Source organism: Scyliorhinus canicula, chromosome 7 (assembly GCF_902713615.1).
Source record: "Scyliorhinus canicula chromosome 7, sScyCan1.1, whole genome shotgun sequence".
Taxonomy (NCBI): domain Eukaryota; kingdom Metazoa; phylum Chordata; class Chondrichthyes; order Carcharhiniformes; family Scyliorhinidae; genus Scyliorhinus; species Scyliorhinus canicula.
In genome coordinates, this window is record NC_052152.1 from 117,568,600 (window position 1) to 117,581,055 (window position 12,456).

At 45.7% G+C, this 12,456-nt stretch overlaps 1 protein-coding gene across 5 annotated transcripts in view; it reads right to left on the reverse strand.

The window, feature by feature from the left end:
- The window catches only part of akap11 (A kinase (PRKA) anchor protein 11), a 114,376-nt gene that overhangs the window by 43,279 nt on the left and 58,641 nt on the right, over positions 1–12,456 (reverse strand). For 4 of the 5 annotated variants that reach the window (XM_038802764.1, XM_038802767.1, XM_038802763.1 and 1 more), the window contains exons 6-7: positions 7,827–8,094; positions 1,020–5,895 (exon numbers count right to left, since the gene is read on the reverse strand). In XM_038802764.1, coding sequence (XP_038658692.1) covers positions 1,020–5,895; positions 7,827–8,094 — 5,144 coding nt within the window. The remainder of the gene's footprint in view (positions 1–1,019; positions 5,896–7,826; positions 8,095–12,456) is intronic. The other variant, XM_038802766.1, reaches the window with a different exon arrangement.

The following is a 12,456-nucleotide window of genomic DNA, read 5'->3' on the forward strand; positions in this document are numbered from 1 at the left end:
AAGTAGTATCAGATGTGTACAACAAGAATTTATATAGCCTCTTAAGATAGAACAATGTCTCATGTTCCTTCACAGAAGCATTAACCAACAAGATTTAACACTGAGCCACATTAAATCAGCTGATCAAAAACAGTAGGGAGAATTTAGGGAGAAAATTCCAGAGCTTAGGGTCCAGGCAGCTCAAGGTACAGACACCAATGGTGGAGTGAAGCAAATTGAGATTGTACAAAAAGCCAGAATTGTAGGAGCATAGATATTTCTGGTTTCCTTCCACAAGTCCCAAAAGATGTGCTGTTAGGTGAATTGGACATTCTGAATTCTCGCTGTGTGTACCCGAACAGGCGCCGGAGTGTGGCAACTGGGGGCTTTTCACAGTAACTTTATTGCAGTGTTAATGTAAGCCTACATGTGACACTAATAAAGATTGTTATTATTACAAGGGAGGGTTGTAGGATTGGAGGAGAATACAGAGATAGCACAAGGTGAGTCCACAGAGGGATTTCTGAAAAAAGTCACATGATTTTCTCTTGCTTTTGGCTTGGGTTTTTTTCCCCCACATCAACCAGATTACATGGGCCTGTCTCCAAGCAGAGTTTAATATGATCTCACCACATCCTATTCAGATCATTCTATCTCATTTCAAATTAAGGGAAACATTTTAAAACATAACTGTCTTAAAAAGGCTCACATTTGCAGCACTTGATGGATGCTGACTAACCTGAGGTATGTTTCCGGCATCTTCTGTCCCAATATTAGCAGACGGTAAACGTTTTTCACCAGCAACCAATAAATGGTGATGACAAACTTTGTCAGGTTCAGGAGACAAAGGTGATCAACAGCTAACAATCAGTGGCATTGTTGGCGGGTGTTGGGAAGGGTGACAAGATCAGCTGACTGTTAATTTCCTTCCAACAATCTCCCCAGAGAGCAAGGCAATCTTACAGTTCGCACATTGAAGAAACAATGAAAAGATTTTCATTTCCATTAATGTAAAATACTGGAGACCAACTTTCACTTACCTCACAATTGACTGGCTTGCACTAATCATGGCTGAAGTCATTATTTCTGCAGCGAGACTTTCAGTGAAGCTTGCTCCATCCTGTCCAAATCCACTATCTGCTGCCAGGCTGGTATTACTGAGATCATGCTTGGTTTTCTCAATGGTCAAAGACATCAAATCCTCTGGAAAAAGTCCTCTTTGTTCCAATTCAATATGAATCCTCGGCACATCTAGCTGACAAGCTCCAAGTGTCCTATGGACACAGCATTCTGACTTGGCAAGCGGTTTACTGCTATGCCATGGTGCTCTTGTGGTACCTTTGTTGCAGAAACCAGCAGTCTGGCTGCTTAACCGGTTAATGCAGCTTCTTGATTCTTTATCTGTTATTGAGCATTTTAAAACCATTTCTGTCAATTTTTCAGCATACTCTAAACATTCTTTCTGCTTCCTGCTCTCTGGACTGCGAATACCACCCTCCGTCACGTTTAGCTGAACAGCTTCATCGCCACTTTTCCCCATGTAATGTTCAAGTGCTAGATTTATGCTCTCGTAGTTACATCTGTAATCATTTAAACTTCCTGTACTGTGGTAACGTTTGCTCCCCTGGACAATAGGTTGGATTGAGCAAGTCCATGTCTTCTTGATGAGCTCCTCTGCCATCTGTTCCAGCTGAGACCTTTCGTAAAGGCAAGAATCTGTTAAAGATTTGGGCAAGCCATGTGTGCCAGATGCAGTCTTCAATTTCTGTGTCACTTCATAAGTGATAGTTTGAGCGACCGATTCTGCGAACCTGGTCAAATCTCTGGAATCCTTTCTGATCATCCTATGATCGTGGCCTTTCCTGCAGAGATCCCCATCTTGGTTGTCCTCCCTTGTCAGAAATCTGAAAAGGTCTTTAGCCCCATTGTCTCCTCTTGACTGTTGTGAGGACAGCAGTCTCCTCTTGTACTTCTGCTTGATCCGCCTGGCTGCCTGTTCCAGGCCTACTTTCACAGTTCTGAAGGCAAGCTTACTGGCATAATGATCCACTATCACCTCGCCATTTCCACCTTCTCTACCAATCATTCTCATAATGTATTCTGCGTATTCATCAGTCACACTCTCACAGCTTGAATGCTTAGACATGAGCCCAGGAGTGTTACCTTGTGGCGAGTGAAGCACAGAATCTACCAGCTCCCGGGACCACTGATCGGCCGCACTATTTAATCCATCAAGTCCAACACTTTCTTGCTCTCCAAAGCTGGATTCGTTGCTTTCAACTTGCCAACCATCCTTCTTGAATTTTCTGACCTTGTGCTTCTTTGAGCTGAGAATTTTTTTGGCATCCCGAATTACCTCTCCTGCCACCTTACCTGCGTAATTCCATAAGGAGCCCACAACATCTTCTGGAAGTTTCCTTTCAGCAGCAGTGGTCCAAGTGTGCAGCTCACTTCGAGCTGCTGATTTCCACAGGTTGCTAGGGGGAGCCTTGAAGCATTTCATTTCTCCGCCATCGCACTTGTCAGCATCTTCGACACATATTGCTGCAATTTCAGTTGCCATGGAAACTATGCTGGATGCCAGCTGATTTGCATAGTGCAGGGCATGCCTCTTAATGTCCGACTTTAATTCTTCTTTTTCCAAAAGCTTTGCTTCCCGTCTCAAAATGGGGCTGGGTTGCTCCCTCAACTCCGTATGTCTCTCAGCAAAATCAAAGTTTTCGTCATCCTCGTTGTCCAGAACCTCTTCAGACAGTGACCTCATTAACTTCAGCACAAACTCAGCCTTTTCTTCAGTGTCCTGGGACATCCCTGTCAAGCTTGGGACAGAACGGTTATGGGGAGTGGATGGTGGGGTTACTGGCATGAACTCTTTAGCCAGCTCTCCTTTAAGCTTCCTACTGAAACTCTTCAGACTCTTTTCATGGAATGATTGCTGTGGTGTTGGGGGTGGTGTTCCAGGAGACCTACTTCCTTCAACAGGGTGAAGGTGTTCCTCTGAAAATAACCCATCTTTGTTCAGTCCAATCCTTGACTTTCCAAGCAGCCCTACAGCTGGATCTTGATTTGGTTCAATTACTTCTGCTGAGGGAGTTTGGAAAGTTGATATTAAGACTTGACCTTGAAGATGTTCAGTCAATGACTTAAGGGTATCTGCGAGCTCAGGACCACCAACACCCTCTGCATTTTCCATATCTGAATTCTTGAGACCAACAGTAGGACTAGGTGGGGGAGTACATGGAGGAAACTCTTCAGCTAAGTGACCCTTTAGCTCCTGTGCAAAGTGCTGAGGGAGGGTCAAACCTTTGCCGGGAATATATTCAGTGGGCGATACGGGAGGTGTTCGCAGCAGGTCTGGTGACTGAGAGTACACATCTTTACATAGTCCGCCTGAAACAATTTTCCCAACCGCTAACTGCTCCTGTGTCTGGCCCTCCGGAATCTCCGTGAGTCCCTCAGGATTTTCTTTGCTAATTTCAACAGCGCCTGTCTGCAAACCACTGTCTTGTGCCTTGCGATACTTTGCGACTTTTATTTTCACTCCGTCCACCGAATTCTTCACAATTGCTTCCGCCAACTGTGCAGCAAAGCAGTTCTCGTGAACTTGCTGGCTCTCTGATGCAGGCTCAAAGAGTATTTTTTTACTTAGCTGAGAAGCATAATCCTCTACCTTGTACTCTGCTTTAGATTCAGTCACCAAATCAAAAGCATTATTTACCACAATATCAATCATTGCCTCTCTTGACCAATTTTTCTGTGCTGCAATGGCAGCAGCATCATTAGTGTCCAAGTCTTCACTTTTCCTTAATGTTTCGCAGTCATCAGTGTCAGTAACCTCAGTACATCGATACATGTTTTCACAGGGAACATACCCACTACGGGTGACACGACTTGCAGGATCCATTGGCTGATTCACATAGCTGGCAGGCATCACTTCATCAATTTGTCTGCTTCCTGAACACGATCCAGCTAGACCAAACTTTGGTGCTTGCTCTGATTTCACTTCTGGTGCTTTAGAATGGTGGCATGAGTTCAGAGGGGAATCTGAAGAATTGCAAGAAGGTGTCTTGGCAGCACTAGGAACTGATACGCAGCTCACAACACCTGAGACACGAAGTAAAGCTTTTTCTATTGTGTACTCTCCCTCTGTCAAGCACAGATCATCACGTGCATTGTTTGGCACAGCATTTGCGCACCATCCAGCCTCTCTAAGCTGCGTTTTCTCTTTCTCAGCAGGGTCATTCACAATTTTTAGTGCCTGGGTTATACCGTCCCCACCAAAATCTTTTACATTATCCAGGGAAATACTAATTGCTGCTTGTGCTGTGAAAGTCACATCCACTTGAGATAATTCAATAAAGGCTTCCTGTAGGACTGACTCGGACAAATCTCTTGCATACGAGCTCACAATCTTCTCTTCATCAAATGACCAGCTTGTGATGGATGTTGGCGTTGTTGGGTGGGAGAATTGACAAACTTCCATGATGCCCTCAAAAATGAGTTCCTCGGCCAGGTCAGTTGCAAATCGCCCAACAGCATTGTTAAATATTTGCTTCTTCACAAACTTCAGTTCTCGCAGTGCTCCAGAGATTGAGTCACCAACCAGATAGTCCGCTAAATTATTAATGGCACTCCGCTTCCGTGCAAACGCTTGCCTTGCCCCAATCTCCTGCAGGGCTGTATTGATCACAGAAGACGTCAATCTCGTAGCTAGATGGTAAAGGGTACTAGTGCATGAAGAAACACCCTTCTGTAAATCCTTAAAAGCACCACTAAGACTTCTTTCCACTAATTCTGTAGCAATTCGTTGAATGCCATCTTTGAACATGTTTGAACATTTCTGCTGGGCAGGAGTATAAACTGATCGTTTCAAGTCAGGGTTTTCAGCGGAAGCTGGCCCTTCCAAATGTTTGACTCCATCTGACCGGTGCACATCCTGAGGTTCAAATCCAACAATCTGTGGGTACCTGAAAACAGAGCCAATAATGCTGTGTGAAACATTGCCTGCGTAATTTGAATAAGTGTTAGAAAGTCCTCCGAGGTTTGGTGCATTAATGATTTCAGTGCTGGCAGCCTCTGTTCTCCCAAAACATTCAGAATTACCACAAATCACAAGGGGGCTGAATGCAGAGGAACTGATAGGGCTGAAGAGCAAGCCGTTCTCTTCGCCTGAGGCGTTTATCGGTCGAGGTGAATCTGGGATATCAGACAGGCTGTTATACGGGGATTCTGCCTTACGAGCAGTCGGCTTTTTCACATCGGCAGGAAGGACTGGCTGGTCAAACCTCTGCGGATTCATAGCAGCAGCTGCAGTAGTGCATTGTTCCAGGGAGAAGGCTGAAGTCAGCTTTACTGCAGCCTTCTTGTTCAGAGATAGACTTTGAGGGCTGGCACCAACATTCAGGCTGGCAGCTGTGCTCACCAACATGTCGTCCAGCTCATCAAACTGGTCAAAACTATCGAAGAATTCGCTCACTTCAGAGTCCGAGTCCTCAATGTCATCTTTGAGTATTGGGATTTGGGGTATTTCTAGTTTGGCCTTTAGACTCTTCTGGTAGCCTTCCTCATCCAAGAAGATGACAGGACTTGGACTTGAGCCTTCTGAATCTTCAGACTCAGATGGGGAAACAGACTTATGCCCAACGCTGGATCTTGACAGGGGAGCATTGCATGGTCTATAAAAACTTCTTTGCTTCCCAGGATCTGAGCTTAATGTTATAACTGAGCTTTTCACAGATGGTGGTGGTCCTTTACGCAGCAAGTTACTGAGTAATGAGGGAGCGGGCTGGCTGGCGATCCGACTTTGTGAGGAGTCCACAGGAATTGGTCTCTCATCAAAGTCAAGTGTGAAGGTGCGTCGAGCTGCTTCTCGCTGCTGTTTGGCAGTACTAGGATCGTAGCCTGTAGTTGACAGATCAAAAACAAGACATTTTATATAATTATAGAGTTTTTAAAGTTGATTGCAGCTACTGCCAGAAAGCATCAAAACCACAGTGTGTGCACAGTCAGGACTATCAGTCTATCTGCCAAGGAGATCAGCAGATTATGGGGTGACTCATATTGTGATCAGAGCATAAATAGTTTATCTTTCACTACAGGCACACAAATCATTTGATGTATGGGGTCATGTTTTGGATCATACAAAAAAAAAGATCTCACCTGCCAGGGATAAATTCAGAAAATAGTGTGGGACGATCACTAGTCCAATATTTTCAGAATTAAATGCTCCTCACTGATCAAAATAGATACTTCTAACTAGTACACAGATAGACAGAGGGGTGAGGGAGAAATACACACAATCATGGAATGATAGAAATTTACGGTGCAGAAAGAGGCCATTGGGCCCATCAGGTCAAAGGGCCATCCACCCTAATCCACTTCCAGCTCTTGGTCCATCACCTTGTAGGTTTCAGAAATTCAAATGCATTTCCAAGGACTTTCTAACTATTGTGGGATTATGCCTCCACCACTCTTTCAGGCAGTGAGTTCCAGATTTACATCACCCTCTGGGAGACATTTCCCCTTGAATTCCCTCTAAACCGCCTGCTTCTGACCCTAGAACTATGCCCTCTGGATATGGACCATCAAAGAGAAAGCAAGCGTGCAAAGAGGGGAAGCGAGCGGGAGTGCGGCAAAGAGAGGGGGGGGTGAAAGAGAGCCCCCGTGCGGGGAAGGAATCAGAGCCCCTGCGCGAGGGTGGGGGTGGAAAAAAGAGCCCCACGCAAGGGTGGGGGGGAAAACCCCAGGCGAGGATGGGCCGGGGGGGGGGGGGGAGAGAAAGAGAACACCCGCGCAAAGGTGGGGGGGGAAGTTCCCGTGCGAAGGCGGGGGGGGGGAGGCCCCACGCTAAGTTGGAAGATCACCCGGGCAAGGGAGACTGCGCTCGGGCAAGGGAGACTGCACCCAGGCAAGGGAAACTGCACCCGGGCAAGGGAAACTGCGCTCGGGCAAGGGAAACTGCACCCGGGCAAGGGAAACTGCACCCGGGCAAGGGAAACTGCACCCGGGCAAGGGAAAACTGCACCCGCGCAAGGGAAAACTGCACCCGCGCAAGGGAAAACTGCACCCGCGCAAGGGAAAACTGCACCCGGGCAAGGGAAACAGCACCCGCGCAAGGGAAACAGCACTCGCGCAAGGGAGAGAAGGGCACCCATAAGAGAGTGAGCACCTGCAAGGGACAAAAAGCACATGAGAGCAAACGCAAGAGTGGGAGCGTACAAAATAGCACACAAAAGCTGGAGTGATGAGAGAGTAAGCGCTAAAGAGAGTAAGAGAGAGCACAAAAAGGAGAGAGAGCACGAAAGGGAGCATGAAAGAGAGGGAGTGCGAAAGTGAGAAAGGGAGTAGGGAAGAGAGAGCATGATCGAGAGAGTAAGAAGCCTTACAACACCAGGTTAAAGTCCAACAGGTTTGTTTCGAATCACTAGCTTTCGGAGCATACGTCTTTCACCTGATGAAGGAGCTGCGCTCTGAAAGCTAATGATTCAAAACAAACCTTTTGGACTTTCACCTGGTGTTGTGGGACTTCTTACTGTACACACCGCTGTCCAACGCCAGAATCTCCACATCATGATAGAGAGAGATTTCAATTTCTCACCTTCCCAGTGCTGGGTGTTGAACACACTAATTCTGGGTTTCTAATTTTGCACCATGATCAGCACACTACAACAATTAGCATTAGACTCTGTGAGATTTAGAGATAGGTGGATTGGCCCACTGCCTAACAATGACTGAGCTCAATGAATCATGTTCAGCTCCTGCACTCAGCAAGAATGGCGCAGCTCAACTATTCTAATGGGTGTTTAATTATCTTTTCCAATCAAGCTAATGGTGGAGTCCATATTTACCTGTGGCCCCATGTGCAGTGACAGTTTCTTCTTCTTCCAAGTGTTCAAAAGCAGTCACAAAGTCATCCTCGATGGAAGATACTGACTGATTAGTGTCATCCTCCTCCGTGTGGTATGTGTCAGTTTGATGGTTTGGTGCTAATTGCCCATCCAGAGTAAACTGAATTGCTCTTGTGTATTTGCCAAGCATAGACAATACAGAGTTGTCACTGTACTTTAGGAATGCTGGTGGGTGTCTCATCACACAGACCACTGAGGACAGGGAACACTGCAAACAGGTAAAAACAAATGTTTTTAGACATAATAATGCTTCTAAGAGATATTCATCAGGACAACAGAAATAAAGAATCGTCTTTTTCATGCAATACTGATCGTTAATATTAAAACAGCAGCACACACAAGGCTGAAAATCGCTCTTAAAACATGTTCCTAAATAAGTTAACAATATTCAGTACTCAATTGGTCTTCTGTAGAAAAGGTCTCTCCAAGCTACATCACTAAGCTATATTCATTTATTTTATCTTATCAGACGTGGCACTGTGACGACCCTAACATCGGCAAGGCCACATTTATTACCCATCCCTGTTGTCCTGAGGGGGTTTCTCTTTGAACCACTACAGTCTACATGGTGACTCAATGGTGAGTCGAGCCATTTACTCCACAGGATTCCCAGGGCGGCACGGTAGCACTGTTACTTCACAGCTCCAGGGTCCCAGGTTCGATTCCCGGCTTGGGTCACTCTCTGTGTGGAGTCTGCACGTTCTCCCAGTGTCTGCGTGGGTTTCTTCCGGGTGCTCCGGTTTCCTCCCACATGTCCCAAAAGACATGCTGTAAGGTGAACTGGCAATTCTGGATCCTCCCTCTGTGTACCCGAATGTGCCAACAAGGAGCTTTTCACAGTAACTTCATTGCAGTGTTAATATAAGCCTACTTGTGACTATAATAAAGATTATTAAGTAAGTAAGTTGAATTCCTGATCTGCCAGGAAAAACAGGTAAGTCTAGAGCCAATGATCCTGATGTCATCACCAGAACAAAGAATACACTTGAAAACTCCAAGGTGACGCTGAAAATAAGGAATCTTGATCTGAAATGGAAGCAAAGTCCCGCTGGAAAACTTTTTTGAACCATGATTCCAGTCAAGGCATTCCCTTCCTTGGTTCATAGAATCCCTACAGTGCAGAAGGAGGCCCATCGTGTCTGCACTGACCCTCCGAAAGAGCTCCCCACCTCGGCCCACTCTATCCCCATAACCACATCCGACCGTTGGACACTAAGGGACAGTTTATCATGGTCAATCCACGTAACTTGTGCATCTTTGGACTGTGGGAGGAAACTGGAGCACCCAGAGTAAACCTACACAGACACGGGAGAAAGTACAAACTCCACAGTCACCAAAGCTGGAATTGAGCTGTGGTGCAGCAGTGCTACTCACTGTGTCGCCATGGTTGGGAGAGTGGAAGCCTTCTGTCGTCGTCCCCACCTCACTGCCTGGGCCCTTTTTACATCAGAAGGAAGCTGAAAACAGTATTTTTGTATTTGCTGTTGGATACTTGGGAGTGAGGCTTTATAAGTTTAAAAGATACAGGACCAAAATTAGGCTATTTGGCCCATCACGTCTGCTCCACCAATCGATCATGGCCGATCTCATCCTGGCCTTAACTCCACCATACTGCCCGTCCTCCATAATCCTTCAACCCATTAACAATTCAAAATCTGTCCAACTCATCCTTAAATGTACTCACGGTTCCAGCATCCATCGCACTCTGGGGTAGCGAATTCCACAGATTCACAACCCTTTGGGAGAAGTAGTTTCTCAACTCTTTTTAAATCTGCTACTTCTTATCCAAAGACCATGACCTCTCGTTCTAGAATGCCCCACAAGAGAAAGCATCTATTTCCATGCCTACATTATCCACACCGTTTATCATCTTGTGTACCTCAATTTGATCTCAATTTGCTTTCCTTAAGCAATGTGGTTAGTGCTTGGTGTCATGGAATTTAACTGAGAGTTACCCTCTTGGTTTTACTAGCATCCTTGACACATCTCCAGCAGCTAACCAGCCTAACTGCAGATCAGTTCCCGAGTCTGAAAGGCTAATTCAGAAATCTTAGTTCAAAATCTGAAACAACTAACAGCAACAACCCTGTGTAAATCAAGCAGAATAACAAAGCTTAAAAGTGTAAGGCACAAATATCAGCTAATCTAAGAGGAGCTCTTTCATAACCAGGATCTGGTTCACATTCCAGGAAAGAAACTCTGACCGGGGGTCTGATGACAGAATTTCCACGTTTAGTCAAAGAACAAACAGCACAGGAACAGGCCCTTCGGCCCTCCAAGCCTGTACTAGTCATGATACCACTCTTTGCCAAAACCCTCAGCACTTTCTTGTGCCGTATCCCTCTATACCAGGGGTGGGCAAACTACGGCCCGCGGGCCACATGGTCTTTATGCGGCCCACCAAGATCAAGTCATTAAAAAAAAAAATTTTTTTTTTTTTTAATTCTTTTTGTTTTTTTTTGTTTTTTAATAAGGTTAATCGGGGGGGGGGGGGGGGGGGGGGGGGGGGGGGGGCTGTTGGGTTACTGGTATAGGGTGGATACGTTGACTTGAGTAGGGTGATCATTGCTCAGCACAACATGTGTTTCATGTGAAGTTTCTACTTTAAAATATTCATTAATAAAAATTAATTGCTTTTTTTTCTTTAAACTGAGTTACTTTGTTTTTCAAATAAATGTGTTTCATGCAAAGTTTCTACTTTAAAATATTAATTAATAAAAATTAATTGCTTTTTTTTCTTTAAAAACCTTTTATTTTGGCTATTTTAAATATTAATTATTTTACTTAATATACTATGCGGCCCTTTAAAATTGTGAATTTCTGAATGTGGCCCTTGCACGGAAAAGTTTGCCCACCCCTGCTCTATACCCATCCTATCCATGTGTTTGTCAAGATGCTTTTTGAACACCGTTAATGTATCTGCTTCCACGACCTCCCCTGGCAACACGTTCCAGGCACTCACCACCCTGTGTAAAAAAACCTGCCTCGCACACCTGCTCTAAACTTTATCCCATGGACCTTAAATCTATGCGCCCCGGTGACTGACCCCTCCACCCTGGGAAAGAGAGCCTGCCCAACCACTCCATCCATGCCCCTCATAATCTTGTAGACGTCTATCAGGTAACCCCTCAACCTCGGTCTTTCTAATGAAAACAGTCCGATTCTATTCAGCCTCTCCACATAGCTAACACCCTCCAGACCAGGCAACATCCTGGTTACGTGGGTTTAAGTAGGGTGATCATTGCTCGGCACAACATCGAGGGCCGAAGGGCCTGTTCTGTGCTGTACTGTTCTATGTTCTATGTTCTAAACCTCCTCTGCACCCTCTCCAAAGCCTCCACATTCTTCTGGTAGTGTGGCAACCAGAATTGTGCGCAATATTTCAAGTGCAGCCTTCCCAAGGTTCTATACAAGGAACAAAGAAAAGTACAGCACAGGAACAGGCCCTTCGGCCCTCCAAGCCTGCGCTGACCATGCTGCCCGTCAAACTAAAATCTTCTGCACTTCCGGGGTCCGTATCCCTCTATTCCCATCCTATTCATGTATTTGTCAAGATGCCCCTTAAACGTTACTATCGCCCCTGCTTCCACCACCTCCTCTGGCAGCGAGTTCCAGGCACCCACTACCCTCCATGTAAAAAAATCTTGCCTCATACATCTCCTCTTAAACCTTGCCCCTCGCACCTTAAAGCTATGCCCCCTAGTAATTGACCCCTCCACCCTGGGAAAAAGCCTTTGACTATCCACTCTGTCTACGCCCCTCATAATTTTGTAAACCTCTATCAAGTCGCCCCGCAACCTTCGACGTTCCAGTGAAAACAAACCGAGTTTATTCAACCTCTCCTCATAGCTAATGCCCTCCATACCAGGCAACATCCTGGTAAATCTCTTCTGAACCCTCTCTAAAGCCTCCACATCCTTCTGGTAGTGCGGTGACCAGAATTGAACACGATAATCCAAGTGTGGCCTAACTAAGGTTCTATACAGCTGCAACATGGCTTGCCAATTTTTATACTCAATGCCCCGGCCAATGAAGGCAATCATGCCGTATGCCTTCTTGACTACCTTTTCCACCTGTGTTGCCACTTTCTGTGACCTGTGGATCTGTACACCTAGATCTCTCCGATTGTCAATACTCTTGAGGGCTCTACCATTCACTGTATATTCCCTACCTGTATTAGACCTTCCAAAATGCATTACCTCACATTTGTCTGGATTAAACTCCATCTGCCATCTCTCCACCCAAGTCTCCAAAAGATCTAAATCCTGCTGGATCCTCTGACAGCCCTCATCGCTATCCGCAATTCCACCAACCTTTGTGTCGTCCGCAAACTTACTAATCAGATCAGTTACATTTTCCTCCAAAATCATTTATATATACTACGAACAGCAACGGTCCCAGCACTAGTACCTGCGGAACACCACTAGTCACAGCTGTAGCATGACTTGCCAGTTTTAATACTCAATGCCCCGTCCAATGAAGGCAAGCATTCCGTATGCATTCTTGACTACCTTGCCACTTGTGTTGCCACTTTCGAAGATCTGTGGACCTGCACGTCCAGATCTCTCTG